The sequence below is a fragment of the Astyanax mexicanus genome, chromosome 4 (genome assembly GCF_023375975.1).
Source record: "Astyanax mexicanus isolate ESR-SI-001 chromosome 4, AstMex3_surface, whole genome shotgun sequence".
In the NCBI taxonomy this organism is placed as follows: Eukaryota; Metazoa; Chordata; class Actinopteri; order Characiformes; family Acestrorhamphidae; genus Astyanax; species Astyanax mexicanus.
In genome coordinates this window covers 58,745,001-58,765,046 of record NC_064411.1, presented here as the reverse complement: position 1 = coordinate 58,765,046, position 20,046 = coordinate 58,745,001, and the positions used below count along the sequence as shown (strand labels likewise).

Here is a 20,046-nt window from a genome sequence, read left to right as displayed (position 1 = left end):
GAAATTGTCTGTTTTGATTCAGACAAAATGGCCGCCAGCCGCCATTTTACCTTCACTGTTTTTATTAAACCAACAGCTCGATTTTGCTTTTCCCGCCCGTTTTCCGGCAGAGCCCGCCCCTGCTGCGCTGTGATTAGTCAGTCACAACAACATCCGGTACTGTCATTGGCTACTAATTGCCACTGACTGGAACACGCACCAATCGGTCACTGAGAATAATTATCCAATCAGCAAGCAGGAGGGGCGGGAGGCGTGTGAAAACAGGTGTGAAATAAAACTTATCGTCAAACAGTGAAAATCCGGATTCCGCGCGGTTCCGTCTCTCCGTTCCGCGGGAAAAGCTCGAGGTGAGTGCGGGAGCGCGCGGCGGGTGCGCGCGGGGACTGAGCGGGGGAGTGAGCAGAGTGAGAGGGTGCGCGCGGGGAGAGTGAGAGGGGTGAGAGGGAGTGAGTATTGGGGCGATTAGAGGAGAGAGTGTATCTGTGGGAGTGAGAGAGAGAGTGAGAGTGCGCGGTTTCACTCCGTCGAGCTTCACTCCGAATTACAGCCCGTTCACCGCCCCGTTCACACCCAATCCGGATTCAGTGGCTTCACTGCAGCCTGCAGCAACAATCCGGATTATTTTACTCCGGTGTGAATCCGGATTTTGCCTGTAAATCTCCGGTTTATTCGCCGTTTCTCTCAAAACTGCTATTTTCTCTCTTCCCGCAGTCTCCTCAGCGCCATCATGTCACTGCTAGAGGGGGCGGGGCTTCTTCTGAACCAACCAATCACAAGTCTGTATCTCACTGGCGAGCGGTCAAGTTCCGCCTTACGCTGCTGTGATTGGTTAGAATGGTGAAAGAAGTGAGCTGATTGGCTGAAGGAGCTGCTGATTCTCAAAACAGAAAAAACGAACTAAAAATAACTTTAAGATCACGTGAAAATAATAATAATAATAACTTTCTGTATGTAAGTAATTTTCATAAGACGGGAAGTCAGGAGCACAGAGCTGCTTTTCTCTATATTTATACTAAAATCAGAATATAATCTGATTCAATCAGTGAGCATATCATGTTTGCTTCTTATTGTGGTCACGTGACCTGTAAATATTAAATTAAGATTAAAATCTAATCCAACAAAAAACACAATTTCAGATTTTTATTTTACCGTTGTAAACATTTTTTTTATTCTATAATTTATGTTCTTCTTAACAGGTTCTGTGGAACATAAACTTTAATTAAATGTTTATTAATTAAATGGTTAAATGGTTGAAACTGAGCTGAAGCTAAAATTCACTTTTAAATGGAGTTAGTTTCGTTTTATCTCCAGAAATAATCCTTAAGCTCTCCTACATTCTGTAAATAATAATCACAGATTCACACACTGTCCTGTAGTGATGATCTCATGAGTTAGAGTGAAGAACCGAATTCTGTAATAAATTTTATACAGATTTTAAAGATTCTGTGACACACATTCTTCACCACCGGCTCTTTTAGGATAATATAATAATAATAAATAAATTAATAATTTGAGTTATGCTCAGATCATGGTTGTTTTAGTTGATTATTAAAGCTGGTAATGATGTTAATAATCTGATGATAAAATCAGTTTTAGTGTTTTAAATCCGCTTCTCCGGGTTTTTGTGTTTTATTTAGCAGGTCAGAATCTGCTGAGATTAGATTACAGGTGAACAATGATCTGTTTAATATATAAGATAAATATGGACGCAGGTATAATAACTGCATAAAAATAATTCTAATAATAAAAGTAATATTATATTGTATTATATAGGGAGCACATATTTGGTTATTCAATAGCAGTTAAATCGCAGTTTTACTAAATTAAACTAAATTAGATTGCAGAATAGAATATGAATTGGCTGAAATATTTCACTGAATTAAAGGGCTTTAGGAGAAAATGCAGTATAATGACTGTGATAAAGGGATTATATGTTATATGTTGTGAAGTTAAATTCTGTAGTTATTAAAGTGGTATTAGTTTATTCAGGCTGTTGTAATAGAGTAACAGGATGCACTTCTCTCAGGATCCACACGGCGGCGCTGTTTCTCTGTGGTTTGATTAGATTGAGGACGGGTTTTCCTGGTTTACCTGTTGCAGGTGATCTGAGCAGCGATGGCTCGTACCAAACAGACCGCCCGTAAATCCACCGGAGGAAAAGCCCCCCGGAAACAGCTCGCCACTAAAGCTGCCCGCAAGAGTGCGCCCTCTACTGGAGGGGTGAAGAAGCCCCATCGCTACAGGTGAGACATCCCACTGTGGCCCACTGTTCTGCACATTTTAGTGCTGTTCCTGCTTCGACACGCCCACTTCCCCTGAGTAATCAGGTGATTAGCTGGATCAGTCCAGAACTGGGGTTAAGAGACACTTCTGAAGTACATAACTGTTAATGCTGTTAGTGAGATTAGCATTAATGCTGTCTATGCTAATCTACTGCATGAATATCATTAGCACACACGTGGTTTATAAACGACGTGGTTCTGATCCGGTAACCGTGTGATTGGTTATTAAAGTCTCTGTGTTCTGCAGGCCTGGTACCGTGGCTCTGCGTGAGATCCGTCGGTACCAGAAGTCGACGGAGTTGCTGATCCGGAAGCTTCCGTTTCAGCGCCTCGTCCGAGAAATCGCCCAGGACTTCAAAACCGACCTGCGGTTCCAGAGCGCCGCCATCGGTGCCCTGCAGGTCAGTACGGTTCTGGAGTGAAAGATAAATGGAGGTCAAAATACATATTCTAATCATACATCTACTTCAGTAGAGCTATTCTAATAAAACATTTACCTCAGTAGAGCTATTCTAATCATACATTTACCTCAGCAGAGCTATTCTAACCATATACTTCATGCTACCTGTTTACTCTCTCTGTTTATTTTTATTTTTTTGGGGTATTTATCTTTATCTATTTTGTATATTCTATTTTTATTGTATTCTTTTATTTTGTTATCTTATTTTATCTATTTATCTATTTTAATAACAGCTCTTGGGTGTAAACTGGATCGTGAGATCACAATTTCATTCCACCTCATGAACCACATGCGAATGACAATAAAATCTCCTTGAATCCTTGTTTTACCTCAGTAGAGTCGCGTGTGAATATTAGTGTTAAATCTGTGTTTGTTTCTTGGCAGGAGGCCAGCGAGGCGTACCTGGTGGGTCTGTTTGAGGACACTAACCTGTGTGCCATCCATGCCAAGCGCGTCACCATCATGCCCAAAGACATCCAGCTGGCGCGCCGAATCCGCGGAGAACGCGCCTAAAGCGCCCCGCCCCTCCCGCTGACCCCGCCCACTGCCCCGCCCCCCACCTCTACACCTGTCTCTCCTCCTCTCAGTGTGGATCATCATGACGAGTGTTTCTGTGTGTTTGTGTTCTTTTACTTTCAGACTCGTAGTGATCAGACGTGTGCAGAACTTAGATCAGATTACGCACTGTAACGCCTGGCTTTAGAACCGGAGGGTTTTAGAACCGCAGGGTTTAGAACCGCAGGGTTTAGAACCGCAGGGTTTAGAACCGCAGGGTTTAGAACCGTTGGGTTAGTGTAGACCGGGAGACGTTTTCTCAGCAGCTATAACTCAGAAGGGAATCTGATTTAGAGTTCAGAGCAAATTTATTTGAGACTAATTTGCGTTTAAACTGAATTAAAACCCAGTCTGGAGCCCCTCAGCCCCGCCCACACACTGATGAGACGAATTAGATTGGATCTGAGGAATATCGACCGATTATCTGAGCCGGGTTCGGTATCGAACACTGCGGCTCTGATATTTAAACACAGTGATGAATCAATAATGAAGCAATCTGCAATATTATTTTAATCTGGATTATTCAGTGTAAACGCACATGAGCTGTGTAAAGCTGTGAGCTGTGATTGGTCAGAATGCTCACATTGAACACACTACTATATTTAGTCCTAAATGTACTTGTTAATTCAGATTATCTAAAGAAAAAAAAGGTGTGTTCTGATTGGTAAATGTAGTAAATAAACGCAGGTTAATTAGTAATAATATTTAAATTGGGAGGGGCTCCGGCGGTTTCAGGACCAGCCCGGGTCGGGGGTCTCGCTCGTCACTGGATCGATGTAAATTTCCTGAAGCACACACTTCCTCTGTAAACCTGTCGGTGTCTTTGTTTTGAGTGCTTTTATATTATTATTGTTTTTTATCTTTAATAGTGTGATCGTACATGATTTGTATTGGCGTTTGAAGTGTATCAGATTAGACTGTTCCCTCGTCTTTAAAGTCAGGAAGACTTTTTCTTTTCCACTTATCGACGATTAACAGCTATAAACAAGCGTTTCCACCAGTTTCCTCTCATTTTTATCCCATTTTCAGCATCCTGGTGTCATTTGTAGGTGACTGCTCAGGTTTTTCTACATTTTTTTTAACAGAAGTATAAAAGCATATCTTTGTGTTTTCAGAATTTACGAAATGGAAAAATAAACGTGTTTTTCCTGATTTACGCTCTCCTGTCTGTTTGTGATTTGTTTGCACCCATTCATCGATATTATATTTATTATATACATATTAATTAATTTACTTCAGCAAGTAAAAAAAAAAAACATTAAATATACCTGATACAGAAAATGTCTGATGTTACAGTCAGAAAGATCTGAATTCTTTAATTAATTTAATTCAATTTAAACCAATAAAAGATTACTGACTGTTGATCCAGATGGTTTATTATAGATACTGTATCTGAGTGATTCTCTGAACTTTTCTAACTTAACAATTTTCTATTAATAGAAATGTTAAACCTGTTTAATAGAACTAATAGTAGTAAACATCTGACTAATAAAATTTTATATGAATTTGCAATTAAAAAGCATCGCACACTTTTTCCCCTTTATTATCATAAAGTCTAATTTATTTTCATTAAAGTAAAATAAATTAAACAAAATTAAAGGGTCTGGAGTTTGCTGTCCTAAATTAATTATTAATAATTAATTTACTCATTGTAATTAGTATCTACAGATTTCTGATCATTATTAATATATTTATTTTTGTACATTAATGGGTAATTATAGTTTATTTTTTATATTTGTTTTATCGTCTTTTCCCGTTAATTCTGGACTTTTATTTTTGGACTTTTTGCGTCTGTGTGTATCGCAGTGTTTCCGGGTCGCGGCTGACTCGCGGATGAATAAAAGTCCTGCAGCACTTTATGATTTATTTTAGCTATGTGTTTAATATAATCAATAAAGCCTGTTATTACTTAATAATTATTGATTTAGTTAAGGTTTATTATAGTTTATATATTTATTATATATTTCTAATATGTATTGTGTGATTTTTCTGTATTTATCTGTGTGTTTGTTTGGTCAGACCGCAGGACTTGTATGTTGTAGCGGCCTTCTGTGTTTCCTTTTCCGGCGGGTGAGCTGCAGTGGAGCGGGCGCGTGCAAGTAAAGAACAGTGAATAAACCGGTTTTCATTGGAATAAAGTGGTTTCATCAGCGGATAATCCGGATTAAAGAAAGGAGAGATGGCGTTTGAACAGATGAGAGCGAATGTGGGGAAATTGCTGCGCGGGATAGACCGGTAAACACACTGTACTATACCATACTATACACAATACACTATCACTATAATCACTATACTACACTATACTCACACACAATACACTATCACTATAATCACTATACTACACTATACTCACACACAATACACTATCACTATATTGCACTGTACAACATTACCGTCACATCCATTATAAACTAATTCAGCAAATGTGGGGAAATTACTGCGCGGGATAGACCGGTAAACACACTATACCATACTATACACAATACACTATCACTATACTCACTATACTCACACACAATACACTATCACTATAATCACTATACTACACTATACTCACACACAATACACTATCACTATACTCACACACAATACACTATCACTATAATCACTATACTACATTATACTCACACACAATACACTATCACTATAATCACTATACTACATTATACTCACACACAATACACTATCACTATATTCACTAAACTACACTATACTCACACACAATACACTATCACTATAATCACTATACTACATTATACTCACACACAATACACTATCACTATAATCACTATACTACACTATACTCACACAAAATACACTATCACTATAATCACTATACTACACTATACTCACACACAATACACTATCACTATACTCACTATACTCACACACAATACACTATCACTATAATCATTATACTCACACACAATACACTATCACTATATTCACTATACTACACTATACTCACACACAATACACTATCACTATACTCACTATACTCACACACAATACACTATCACTATAATCACTATACTACATTATACTCACACACAATACACTATCACTATATTCACTAAACTACACTATACTCACACACAATACACTATCACTATATTGCACTGTACAACATTACCGTCACATCCATTATAAACTAATTCAGCAAATGTGGGGAAATTACTGCGCGGGATAGACCGGTAAACACACTATACCATACTATACACAATACACTATCACTATACTCACTATACTCACACACAATACACTATCACTATACTATCAATATACTCACACACAATTCACTATACTATCACTGTACTCACACACAATACACTATCACTATACTATCACTATACTATCGCTATAATCAATATACTACACTATACTCACACTGTACTATACACAATACACTATCACTATAATCACTATAGTAACACTACACTACCATCACATCATAATATTTTTGTTATAAATTAATTCAGCAAATGTGTGGAAATTACTGTGCGGGATAGACCGGTAAACACTACACTCTATACTGTACTCTATATACTATCACTATACTATAATCTATACTGTCACTATACCATCACTACACTACACTACACTACCATAACTTTATAACATTAATTATAAACTATTAAAACATGGATAAATGGTGTAGTTGTGGTGTTTAAGGTGTAATGTGATCTCTAATAGAAGCTGTAGAATATCAGAAGTAATGGGAACAGTTCAGTTTTTTTATTATTATTAATATTATTATATGAATATTATTTCAGGTATAATCCGGAGAATCTGGCGACGCTGGAGCGATACGTGGAGACGCAGGCGCGAGAGAACGCCTACGACCTGGAGGCAAACCTCGCTGTCCTCAAACTGTGAGTTCCTCCATCTACCTCCACCATCAACACCATCAACACCATCATCTCCATCACCACATATTCAATCAACCTCTTTGATCTCTCTCTGATCTCTCTCTGATCTCTCTTTGATCTCTCTCTGATCTCTCTCTGATCTCTCTCTGATCTCTCTCTGATCTCTCTCTGATCTCTCTCTGATCTCTCTCTGATCTCTCTTTGATCTCTCTCTGATCTCTCTTTGATCTCTCTCTGATCTCTCTCTGATCTCTCTCTGATCTCTCTCTGATCTCTCTCTGATCTCTCTTTGATCTCTCTTTGATCTCTCTCTGATCTCTCTGCAGGTATCAGTTTAATCCGGCGTATTTCCAGACGAGTGTAACGGCTCAGATTCTGCTGAAAGCTCTGACGAATCTCCCGCACACGGACTTCACCCTCTGCAAGTGTATGATCGACCAACCACACGTATCCTCTCAGATACACCTTAACTACCTGATCAATAGCTGATCAATAATCCATCACTTTATATAAACTCAGGAATAATCCGTGAATATCAGCTAGAAGGAGAAACTCTGCGCTCAGAACTACAGCAGTGTTTCCTGGTTCTACAGGTGGTTATGAGGGTATGATAGATGGTTTCTGTGGGGCTGCGGTTCAGGTGCTTCACTGTTGGCAAGTAGATGCTGTAGTGTCCCAGCTGGTTGTTAGGATGTTGCTAGGCAGCTGTCTGTTGGTTGCTAGGGTAGGTTGCTAAGGGTGGTTGAAAGGGTTCTGTTTGCTAGTTTGCAAGGCACAAGGTGATTATGAATTACTAGAGGTGTTTATGAAAGGTCTGTAATAGAGATGGAGGAACCTGTCTCTCTGTCTATCTGTCTGTCCTTTTTTGTCTGTCTGTTTCTGTTCTTGATTGTTCCTTTAGTCTGTTTCTCTCCATCCGTCTGTCTGTTCGTTAGTCTGTCCATCTGTTTCTGTCTGTTTTTCTCCATCTGTCTGTCCGTCTGTCTGTCTGTCTGTCTCTCTGTCTGTCTGTCTGTCTCTGTCTTTCTCTCTGTCCCTCTGTCTGTCTGTCTGTCTGTCTGTCTGTCTGTCTGTCTGTCCGTCTCTCTGTCTGTCTGTCCCTCTGTCTGTCCCTCTGTCTGTCCCTCTGTCTGTCCCTCTGTCTGTCCCTCTGTCTGTCTGTGCTGCTGTTTGTTGGGTTTCTTTGACTGCAGTGTCGCAGCAGGAGGAGCGACCAATCAGACAGATCCTTTACCTCGGGAACCTGCTGGAGACCTGCCACTTCCAGAGCTTCTGGGTAAGCCACACCCACGTCTCAGGGGCGGGGCTTAGGGCAGCATGTACACAGATAAACATCTATACAGGTGCTGGTCAACGAATTAGAATAATTTGAAATGGTGCTATCATTAAATTCTTTGAATGCATATTTTGTGCAGAAAGCAAATCAGGTGTTCACCGCACCTGTCCTACTCGTTAGACTAATCACAGAACTCGTTACCTGGAAAAAATTTGCTCAGCTGAGCTTTCCAAAAGGCCCATTTAGGCCATTTAACTGTGACACTGTTGTTTTATTGAATTAGAATAATGGAGAAACCGTTTCATTGAATTAGAATAATTTTTATTATAATTACAATCATCACTTCCTCAGTATTTTGTGGCTGCCCCCTTGGCTTGTATGACTGCCTGAAGTCTCCGCGGCATCGATTTGACCAGCTTGTCGCAAGTTTCCGCACTCACAGCTTCCCAAGCAGTGGCGATGTTCTGCTTCAGTTGGTCCAGCGTAGTAGGCTTTCTGTCGCGAAATTTTCCGCTTGACGATGGCCCAAAGGTTTTCAATGACATTGAGGTCAGGCGAGTTGGCCGGCCATGCCAAAACTTCAAGCTGTTTTTTAGTGAACCAATCTTTGGTCGACTTTGCCGCATGAGCCGGTGCAAGATCCTGTTGAAATATGAAGTCTTCTTCGCCGAACTGTTCCTCAACAGTCGGAATCAGGAACGTTTCCAGAGCATCTTGATATACGGCAGCATTGACAGTCTTCTTGAGGAAGCAGAGTTTCCCTACACCTCGAGCGGACATGCATCCCCAGACCATAACGCTCTGGGGAAACTTGACGGATCTTTTCACGCACTCGTGGTTGTAGGTTTCGCCACCACGACACCAGACACGAGGACCTTGGTCACCGAAGGAGATGCAGAAGCGTGATTCGTCACTGAAGACCACTTTCTGCCAGTCTTCAGCAGTCCACTCGCCGTGTTCTTTGGCCCACTTCAGCCGTTTCTCCATTTGTTTCTTGTTCAGCATCGGTTTTACTGCTGGAACGCGAGATTTGAAGCCGAGTTCGCGCAGACGACGGTAAGTGGTTGATCTGGAGACGTCAGCGCCGGTCTGCTTGTTCCACAAGTCGGTGAGCTCGGAAGTGGACTTGAACCGGTTGCTGACTGCGATCTTTCTCAGCTGCTTGTTGTCGCGAGCAGAAGTTTTTCGGACGCCGGAACAGTTGGTGCGCTTGCTGCAGTTTTTCTTGAGAGCTTTGCAGACGGAAGACTGGCTGATGCCGAGCTGCTCAGCAATTTTAGTTTGGGTCAAGCCTTGTTGGCGAAGGGCTTGAATTTGAGCCCCTATTCCGGTTGAGAGGTCGCGCTGCTTACCCATGATTGATTTTACAACTTAGAAATTCTACTCAACCCTGACTTTATACTGCACAGTGAACACTCTTCACAGAAAACAAAAATTCCAGCATTTATTCTAATTCAATGAAACGGTTTCTCCATTATTCTAATTCAGTAAAACAACAGTGTCACAGTTAAATGGCCTAAATGGGCCTTTTGGAAAGCTCAGCTGAGCAAATTTTGTTCCAGGTAACAAGTTCTGTGATTAGTCTAACGAGTAGGACAGGTGCGGTGAACACCTGATTTGCTTTCTGCACAAAAAATGCATTCAAAGAATTTCATGATTGCACTATTTCAAATTATTCTAATTCGTTGACCAGCACCTGTAGAGAGAAACAGACGCTGGGTGAATGATTTTATTAATTGTTTTTTTTTTTCATAAAAACTTAAAATGAAAGTACAGTTTAGTTCAGATCTCACTCAGATGTTTGTGGTTCTTGATTCTACTAAAGAAGCCGTGAGGAACCGTAATTAGAGTTATCTAGAACTTTATATCAGCAGAACCTTTATATTAGTCCTGGTGAAGCTGTGGATTCTCAGTAGAAGCTCTGAGATTAAAGAGCAGCAGAGGGCGCTGTTCTACACACTTACCCTGAAGTGTGTGTGTGTGTGTGTGTGTGTTTCAGACGAGTCTGGAGGAGAACCGGGAGCTGATTGATGGAATCGCAGGGTTTGAGGATTCTGTTAGAAAATGTGAGATTAATATTTAATAATTGATATTGAATAATTTATATTTATAAGAGATGTATATTAGCATGTTTGATCTAAAGCGATATCTCTTTATTTATTACTTTTATTTTACTTTTATAGTCAATCTATCAGAACGGGTTCTGTTTGGTTTTATTCTTACAGTGAAATTAATATTAATATACTTAATACTGTATCAGTAAAGTGTGTGTGTGTGTGTGTGTGTGTGTGTAGTTATCTGCCATGTTGTTGGAATCACGTATCAGACGATTGAGCACCGGCTGCTGGCGGAGATGTTGGGGGATCCGCTGGGTAAGAGAGTTTATATTAATCTTTATTTCAGTTTATTTACTACATTAAATTACGTCTATCTAGAACCCTGCTGGTTCCTCTATGCTGGATATTAGATGAGATTGAGACGGTTGGGTTTGGAGGTTCTACAGGTTCTGTATGGATCCTGCAGCACAGATGCTGCTACAGCTGGGCCTGTAGATCCTGTAGTTCTACACTTGTAGGTTGAAGCTGAAGCTGCAGTTTAATGATCTCCCACCAGGAGGAGCACTGCCCTTTAAATATCGCTCAGACCACACCTCTACTCATTTACATATCCACCTGAAACAGAACTGAACGGCAGGTTCTGCGTCTGTGAGAGTTATCTGATATTTTTAATCATTATACTACAGTTAGTTCCGAACCAGCAATGTGATTGGCTGAGAGGTGTTTTATGAGTGCCGTTATCAGCTGGTAATGCACTGTAACCAAAGCGCTCCATGTACAGTATTACTCCGCCCACATACAGGTAACCTAGCAACGATGCAGCGCTTACAAGCCAAACAGCGCAGCTACAAACAAACAGAGCAGCAATGGAACTATTTTAACTGGTGGAGTTTTAATAACCAATCAGATCCTATTTTCTCCTCCTCTTTAACTCTTTAAATCTTTCATTAAACAGTGAAAATATCACAGTTCCATTATCACAATAACACACTCGAGGTTTGTGATATAACGTGTTACATTGCTGATATACGATCGAAACACAGCAGTGCTGATATTACACATTATAGGACAAACCTCCAGTGTACTATTGCCTAAATAATGTACATTTTATTATGAAATGTAATTAAACTGTATTAATTTCTCTCTCTCTCTGCAGACACTCAGGTGAAGGTGTGGATGAATAAGTACGGATGGACGGAGAATGAAGAAGGGCAGATCTTTATATTTAATCAGGAGGAAAGCGTCAAACCCAAAAACATCGTAGAGAAGATCGACTTTGAGAGTACGTCCTGTTCACTCCCGTTTCTCTTCACCCTGAAACTAATAAATAATAAATAAACTAATAATAAAAGAATGGTGAAACCCTTCATTCACCAGATACAGATATCTATATCAGTGGAGCTCTAGCTAAAGTTCAGCAACCTAACTGCTGATGATTAACTAGTTAACTTTAGGGTTTATCGTATGTGTTTAGAAAGGGGGGAGATTGTGCAGAAATGAACTATTATTCTCTATTCCTTTAATTCCTCTGTAAAGGGGAGCTGAAATTAGCTTTTATTTTATTTAATTTTCCATTCCACCTTAAATCATGCAGTCTTTTTTGCCTGTTGTGCCATTTAAGGTGGAACAGGAAAGTTAGCTAAATAGTTTGTGCTTATTATGAAGGAAATGGCCATAAAACATTGAAATGACTCATTAAATTATGCTAATGTGGTTAACTTAATTTTTATGAGAGAAAACTCCAATTTGAGGTTTTGTTTAAATGCTTGTGCTGCAAAATCTCAGCAGTGATTCTCAGAAACATGTTAATATGATTTATTAATACTCTATAAAGCTGGTTAATAGTGTATAATAGAAGAGTTTATTAATACTGTTATAACTGTAATATTTAAGATTTATATTAAATATCTCTGATCTCTCTGCAGGCGTGTCCAGCATCATGGCTACATCACAATGAACACACACACACACACACTGACCTGTTAACACACGGACCGGTGCCCGGGACTGGAGTTCTGGTGGTGGGCGGAGCTCTGAGGACTTTTATATTAAACTCTGTTCTGTTGCTCGGATACGGATTTACAATAAACATTATAAACACACTTCCTCTCTACCATTGTCTCATTTCCTGTTTTTGTTTTGTGGGCGGGGCACATACCCGTGCTCTGTTCTGAGGACGGGCTGCAGTGATTGGTCGGTATAAGTTATTTAGGGTATGGCGATACGACTCTAAAATTTCAGGGTAGTTTTGCATTATTAATATCTGGTCATGGTCATGTGACTAAATATTTATTTTATCAAAAATTAAATTTTAAGAATAAACGAAATGATTATGAAGTCCTTGACCTAGCCCCTAACTCCTCCCCCTATAGCCTCATCTTTATTAATCTGCTCCAGAGTCCTGATCCATCAGCATTACCTCTACTGCAGAGACCAGGGGTACGTTTCCCAAAAGCGTAGCTGCTAACTACGTTAGCAACTTACATAGTCTGGACGATGCAGCTGCGACGCAGGTGTTTCCCAAAACCGTGGTTGGAACTATGGAGGAAACCACGTTAGTAACTTGCATAGTGCAAACCTTAGTTAAGCTACTCAGGTGTTTCCCAGAACCGTAGTTCCAGCGAATATTCGCAACTACCGTGGTTCAGCTGCGTCGTTCCAACTACAGCTCTAGACCTGTCGTTAGGAGCTCAGTTCCTGGTTATTAGTGCAGACGATGGACGGTAGGACTCAGAAAGCTGATAAATCATTAATATTGCTGCACGAGGATTTAAGATGTCAAGTGTACCTAATTATTTTTATTAATGTTTGTGTTAATTACATTAATTGAGCCACTTCACTTTTACCCATGTGCACCCAGGGAAAATAATAAAATTCAAATTTAAAAAATGTAAGCCAATTGCCCATTTTTAATGTATGTCTTTAACATTTAGCTTTATTTGGCAAACATGAATTCAGTGTAGTGAAAAAAGTGCACTGAAGTGCTCTTTAGCTAAAATGTATTTTACAGTCTTGGAAAGATGTATGTCAATTATTCAAGCAGGCATCTATTGAGTAAAGATAACTTGTGCTGTGCACATTTATGAAATAGTTAATAATTATTTTTTAAACCCACTGTGCTATATGCACTCTGTGAATAAGGCTATTAAACTGTCACTGGGGTAATACTCTAAAATGGCTTTAACGTAAACACCTGTACCCTAAGGACCTTTGAGGGTATATTTGCATTGTTTGTACCCAGTGAAACAAATTTATCCATACAGTAGGCAAGAATGTGTCTTTTAATAATATATTCATAACAAGAAAAAACTAAGTAAAAAGTGTCTTAAAATAAATAGAGACATACCTAATTATTACCTAATTATCCTCTGGAGGTAACAGGGCCAGACAGAGTATAAAGAAAATGTATCATTTAGCCAATACAACGTGTGTTTCTAGGCCTATACAAATGTTCTCAATCAATTGATGATGTTATCCATTCAGTCGTATCCGACTCTTGGCGATTCTATGGGCTAGTTCTCTCCATGCTGTCCGATCTTGTACGACATCTGTCATCTGACTTAACTTCAGTCCAGTATCAGCTTTGATGGTGTCAAGCCAACGTGTTCTCTGGCGGCCTGATCGTCTTTTGCCGCTGATCAGTCTGAGCATTAGATCTTTCTCTAATGAACTTGATCGTATAACGTGTCCAAAGTACATGAGTCTGAGCCTTGTGATCTTCCCTTCCAGCGACATATCTGGATTGATGCGCCTCAGCACTTCCTGGTTTGTCACTCTGGCTGTCCAGGGTATTCGGAGCAGTCTTCGCCAACACCACAGCTCGAATGAGTCGATTTTCCTCCTATCTGCTTTTCTTAAAGTCCAACTTTCGCAGCCATACATGGCTATGGGGAACACGATGGCATAAACCAATCTGCATTTGGTGTTAACGCTAATATCTTTGCATTTCCATACTTTGTTCATGGTCAACATCGCGTTTCAGCCCAAGGTTATTCGACGCTTTATTTCAAGGCTGCAGTCCCCACTTCGATCGATCTGGGATCCAAGGAAGGTGAATTCTTGCACGCACTCGATCTCTTCATTGTCAACCTTTATCTTGACAGCTCCATACCCAGCTGTTGTCATAGTCTTGGTCTTTTTGATGTTCAGGAGGAGGCCGAACTTTGCACTTTCGTCTTTGATCCGTTTTATCAAGTGCCGCAGACCATCCTCAGTTTCTGAGAGAAGGGTCGTGTCGTCAGCATAACGAAGGTTATTGATGTTCCATCCGCCAATTTTTACTCCAATTTCTGAGTCTTCGAGGTCCAACTTCCGCATGATGATCTCAGCATACTGTTTGAATAGGAAAGGGGACAAAATGCAGCCTTGTCTCACACCTTTACCTATTTTGAACCAATTGGTATCACCATATGCTATGCGGACTGTGGCCTCTTGGTCATCGTAAAGTGATTTTATCAATTTGATCAGATGATCTGGCACCCCAAGTTCTTGCAGGACTTTCCACAACTTGTCATGCTCAACGCAATCAAAGGCTTTTTTGGTAATTGTCTTATCGCCCATGCAACTTCTTCTGGGAGTATGGCTGGCTCAAGTTCCATCGTCTCAATTCCCTGCGCCGCTGGAGGTTCACCATGGTAAGCATACAGGTCTTCCGTATATTCCCGCCATCTCTTTTTGATACTTTGCTGATCCCTCAGCTCTCTGCCTTCCTTGTCTTTGATAGAGCCCTTACGCGCTGAGAAGGGAGTATGAAACCTCTTTACCCGTGAAAATGCACTTCTGGTATGGCCCCTCATAGCTTCGGCTTCCAATAGCTTGCACTGCTGGTTCCAATATGCTTCTTTATCTTGTCTCGCTGCTCGTTGGAATTCCGCATTCAGTCTAATGACTTCCTCTCAACTGCCCATGGCTTTGGCCGTTCTCCTTCGCTTAGCGAGATTTATGGTATCTTCGGTTAGCCATTTGCATTTCTTTTCTGGCTTCTTGTGCGGGATGCATTGCGTCGCCGTTTTAAAGACTAACGATTGAATCTCTTGCCACAATTCATCAGGCAGCTTCTCAGAGGTGTCAAGCAGCTCGAACCTGTTTTTCACCTCAACTGCATATGAAGGTGGAATCTTTGAGACATTGAACTTCTTTAGCTGCGCCGTCTTTTTGATGTTACAGAGTTTGACTTTGATGCTGGCTACTAGCAATTCATGATCCGTACCACAGTCTGCACCAGGATATGTCTTGACAGCAAACACAGAACTCCTCCACCGTCGACTGCAGAGAACATAATCGATCTGATTACGATACAAGCCATTAGGAGATGTCCATGTGTAGAGACGTCGTTTGTGTTGCATGAACCATGTGTTCGCAATTTTGAAACGATTTTCCTGGCAAAACTGTATCAACCGGTCACCCGCATCGTTCACCCAAGCCGAATTTGCCTACCAGGCCTGGATTTTCTTGGTAGCCTATTTTTGCATTGAAATCTCCCAAGATGTAGGTAATGTCCTTGTTGGGCACTTGTTGTAGCGCTTCTTGGATGTCGGCATAGAATCGTTCGATTTCATCCTCGGATGCATCGGACGTTGGGGCGTATACCTGCAGAATTGAGATAAATAGTGGTTTTGCGCGAATACGGATGGAAATAACACGGTCACTGATCGTTGAATAGCTTTCTACGGCGCGGGCGACTTGCTTGCAGGCTATGAACGCCACGCTGTTCCTTTTGATGTTGTAGTGACCAGAGTAGTAAACGGTAAAATCATCCGAATGGAAGTAACCATTGTCCGTCCAATGTAATTCGCTGATTCCCAATAAACCGATTTTGAGCCGTGCCATTTCTCCTTTGATGACGTCCAATTTCCCTTGGCTCATTCCTCGTACGTTCCATGTTGCGATCCGGTGAGTATGCGAATAGCGCAGACCCTTCTTTTCATCCATAGTTGCATCAGCGGTTGGGATTCGCATAGGGTTTTTGCCCCAAACGCGTCATAAGTACCATGATTACTCACTTCAGGTCTTCGCTCGTCCCCAGTAGCTGGCTCGATGTCTTCTGGCCTGGGGGTCCTACCATAGGACACCATGTTTGACACATTTGAGAGCCTATCCATATAATTTTCTTGGCGAATTTTTTACAGGGTAGGTCGCCAGGTCTTTCCCTAACCCTCCCCATTTATCCGGGCTTGGGACCGGCGCGCAGCTGCGAAGCAACCGCACGGCTGGGTTTCTCAATCAATTAGTCTTTGTTAAATAATATATTACAGGAAATACGTAGAAATATGTAGGCTACATTAATATATATATATGCAACAAATAATAACATTAATTGCCATTATGAAAAAAACATTAAGAGAATAAAACCACGACTGGGATTCGAACTAGGCTTTCAACCGGTGTTCTGTCGAGTTTTGCTACCCTGTCAAACCGTACTACCCTAGTGCATATTTAATTTTTAAATATAAAATTGCTAGAAAAAGCCCCATATTTAAACATGCTTTCGGTAGATTATTTGGAAAGCCTGAATCAAAATATCAGGAGACAGTTTAGGGTTATTAGGGGTTATTATAAGCCTTATTTTTTTATTATTGCTAACTTATTATTACTTTCATTATTATCAGCTGTCATTTACGCATTTGTAATATTCAGAAATAATGGCAAGGGGTTTCTGGTTGTTTAATGCAACCAAAAAGAACAGAATTACCATAAAAAACAATAAATAAATAAATAAATAAAAAATGTTTTCACGCATGGGCGCTGGTGTTGAGAAGCACATCTCGATGGGTTGCACAATTCGACAGAACACCGCGCGCTGCACCGTCGTAGGCGCTCTGCTGAACCACTGAGTAACACATTTCTCAGGTCTCATTTTAATAAGACTCATTCAGAATGGTGATTATTTTATAAAAAAAAATATTGCAATAGCAAATATGTGTATGTTTTTTTTAAGTAACAATTTCTGTTACAATTAATAATTAATATATAGCAATTATTGTGTACATTTTACTTGCAGTTCATTGTTATTTTATTAATAGTATTGTTGTCCGTTATGTTCTGGTGATAATTACAATATAAATAGCCTAAATGATACATTAGAAACATATTTTTGGCATAATATTTTAAAGATTGTGAGTTTTGCATGTTTTCTGCTGGGAAAGTCTGGCCGAACACATCTGGAAACACCTTAGTTAAGACCACGGTGGTTCAAACCAACATAGTTCAGACTTCTGTGGTACCAACAAAGTACGATGGTTTCGGGAAACGGTGGTACTTCAGATGTTAGTTAGTTTAACGATGCATCGTACCACGTTAGTTCAATGCTAGGCTCCGTCGTTGTACGGGAAACGCACCCCAGACCTGTGTGTGTGTGTGTGTGTGTGTGTGTGTGTGTGTGTGTGTGTGTGTGTGTAGTGAATTCATCCAAAAGTCTTTATAACTGTTGAACTTTTTTACATTTTGTCACTTTATAACCACAAATTTAAATGTATTTTATAGAGATTTTAAGTGATAAACAAACACAAAATAGCTCATAGTGATTTTTCTGAATTTTATTTAATAGATAGATATGTATATGACACAAAGTTACAAAACGATAAAATATAACGATACATATAAATACAATAAAAAATAAATAAAATTAAAAGTATAAAAGTACAGTTTTTAGTGTGTGTGTGTGTGTGTGTGTGTGTGTGTGTGTGTGTAATGGGGAATGGAGGTAGTGCAGTTGAACAGTGAACACCAGTTGATAAAGTGAGGATCACTGATGTCAGCCATACAGAAAGTGCAGATAAACAGTTATATAGAGATTTAAATTCAGCAGTGCAAGAGATACGTAAACAGTAGATGAATGAACTACTAGTGCAAAATAGTATTAAATATATATATGATATGAAAATAATACATTGATAAAAAAATTATATATATATATATGTATATTATTTTTAATCTATGTATTATTTTCGTACCACTTCACAGTTATGAGCTATTTTGTGTTTGTTTATCACTTAAAATCTCTTTAAAATACATTTAACTTAAGGGGTAACTGATAAACCCCGCCCCCACATAATTAGCATGTAACTAAGCCCCGCCCACTCCATGCTCTGTAATCTCTGACCCTTTGATGTGTGTGTGTGTTTTGGTGGATGGGGTTTGTTGTGGGTTTTATGACCCCACCCTTTTACACAAAACAGCCCGGCCACAAAATTCACACTGGATAAACTGGTTAAACTGGTTCTCCTGTTCTCATTATCCAGCATCCAGTTTATTCCAATTTCAGTTTAATGGTTTAACTAAACTGCCAAAACATTATAACCAGTATTTACTGTAAATGATTCAGTATCTAATGTGAATGAATCAGTATTTAATATGAATGATTCAGTATCTAATATGAATGATTCAGTATCTAATGTGAATGAATCAGTATTTAATATGAATGATTCAGTATTTAATATGAATGAATCAGTATCTAATATGAATGATTCAGTATCTAATATCAATGATTCAGTATCTAATGTGAATGATTCAGTATCTAATATGAATGATTCAGTATCTAATATGAATGATTCAGTATCTAATATGAATGATTCAGTATCTAATATGAATGATTCAGTATCTAATGTGAATGAATCAGTATTTAATATGAATGATTCAGTATCTAATATCAATGATTCAGTATCTAATATGAATGATTCAGTATCTAATATGAATGATTCAGTATCTAATATGAATGATTCAGTATCTAATGTGAATGAATCAGTATTTAATATGAATGATTCAGTATCTAATATGAATGATTCAGTATCTAATATCAATGATTCAGTATCTAATATGAATGATTCAGTATCTAATATGAATGATTCAGTATCTAATATCAATGATTCAGTATCTAATATGAATGATTCAGTATCTAATATGAATGATTCAGTATCTAATATCAATGATTCAGTATTTAATATGAATGATTCAGTATCTAATATCAATGATTCAGTATCTAATATGAATGATTCAGTATCTAATATGAATGATTCAGTATCTAATATGAATGATTCAGTATCTAATGTGAATGAATCAGTATTTAATATGAATGATTCAGTATCTAATATGAATGATTTAGGATCCATCCAGAACCGAACAGAGTGTTTGTATGTTTCCTCAGGTTGGATCTGTTCCAGAAGGCCGTGTTCAGTGTAGCGTCTGCAGGGCGTTAGCGTGATGGAGCACGCTCAGATTCTGCTTTAGCACTGTCTCACTCTCAGTATATCACTCCCCTCCAGAGTGAGACTCTACACTCTGCTGCAGCGTTAGCGTTAAATAGCATTAATTAGCATGCTGCAGTGTGATTAGCGTGTCATGCTAAAGGCTAAAGTCTGTGTTTAACGTGTAGAAACAGCTCTGTAAACTGATCCGCTTAGCCTGCAGGTGTGTTTACCTGGTGCAGGTAGAGGGGCGTGGCCAGGAAGAACAGCAGCGGGACAGAAGTAGGAAGAGTTCAGTGAGGGAACTCTTCACTCCACACTGAGTGAGCGAGAGAGTAATCACCCGTGAGTAAGTCACTCTTTAT

General features: G+C 39.5%; 4 protein-coding genes across 8 annotated transcripts in view; 3 read left to right on the top strand and 1 right to left on the bottom strand.

The window, feature by feature from the left end:
- Positions 1-199: 199 nt before the first annotated feature.
- On the top strand, positions 200-4,449 carry si:ch1073-429i10.3 (histone H3). Of its 2 annotated transcripts, none has more exons than XM_049476770.1 (5): positions 200-347; positions 2,101-2,243; positions 2,530-2,683; positions 3,127-3,454; positions 3,485-4,449. In XM_049476770.1, the coding sequence occupies exons 2-4, from the start codon at positions 2,116-2,118 to the stop codon at positions 3,253-3,255; spliced, it is 411 nt and encodes a 136-aa protein (XP_049332727.1). In that variant the 5' UTR covers positions 200-347; positions 2,101-2,115; the 3' UTR covers positions 3,256-3,454; positions 3,485-4,449. The 2 variants fall into 2 exon arrangements, with proteins under 2 accessions (XP_049332727.1, XP_049332728.1); XM_049476771.1 differs by having other exon boundaries at positions 275-347; positions 2,066-2,243.
- Positions 4,450-5,331: 882 nt separating this feature from the next.
- On the top strand, positions 5,332-12,601 carry eif3k (eukaryotic translation initiation factor 3, subunit K). 3 transcript variants are annotated; one of them, XM_022668344.2, is made up of 8 exons: positions 5,332-5,532; positions 7,071-7,169; positions 7,493-7,613; positions 8,368-8,442; positions 10,442-10,508; positions 10,737-10,814; positions 11,656-11,781; positions 12,425-12,601. In XM_022668344.2, the coding sequence occupies exons 1-8, from the start codon at positions 5,477-5,479 to the stop codon at positions 12,454-12,456; spliced, it is 654 nt and encodes a 217-aa protein (XP_022524065.1). In that variant the 5' UTR covers positions 5,332-5,476; the 3' UTR covers positions 12,457-12,601. The 3 variants fall into 3 exon arrangements, with proteins under 3 accessions (XP_022524065.1, XP_022524064.1, XP_022524067.1); XM_022668343.2 differs by having other exon boundaries at positions 8,365-8,442; XM_022668346.2 differs by lacking the exon at positions 5,332-5,532 and adding an exon at positions 6,785-6,810 and having other exon boundaries at positions 8,365-8,442.
- A 2,793-nt stretch (positions 12,602-15,394) lies between these two features.
- Positions 15,395-16,784, bottom strand: LOC111191992 (craniofacial development protein 2-like). Its single transcript, XM_022668326.2, is given in 2 exon segments — positions 15,395-15,914; positions 15,916-16,784. Coding segments are annotated over 2 exon segments (1,062 nt in total). The 5' UTR covers positions 16,458-16,784.
- A 3,070-nt stretch (positions 16,785-19,854) lies between these two features.
- The window catches only part of zgc:85932 (CysPc and EFh_PEF_CAPN13_14 domain-containing protein), a 16,525-nt gene continuing 16,333 nt past the window's right edge, over positions 19,855-20,046 (top strand). Inside the window, exon 1 of one of the 2 annotated variants that reach the window (XM_049476751.1) lies at positions 19,855-20,026. The gene's annotated coding sequence lies outside the window, so the exon portion shown is untranslated. Of the gene's footprint in view, positions 20,031-20,046 lie in introns of both variants that reach the window. The other variant, XM_049476752.1, reaches the window with a different exon arrangement.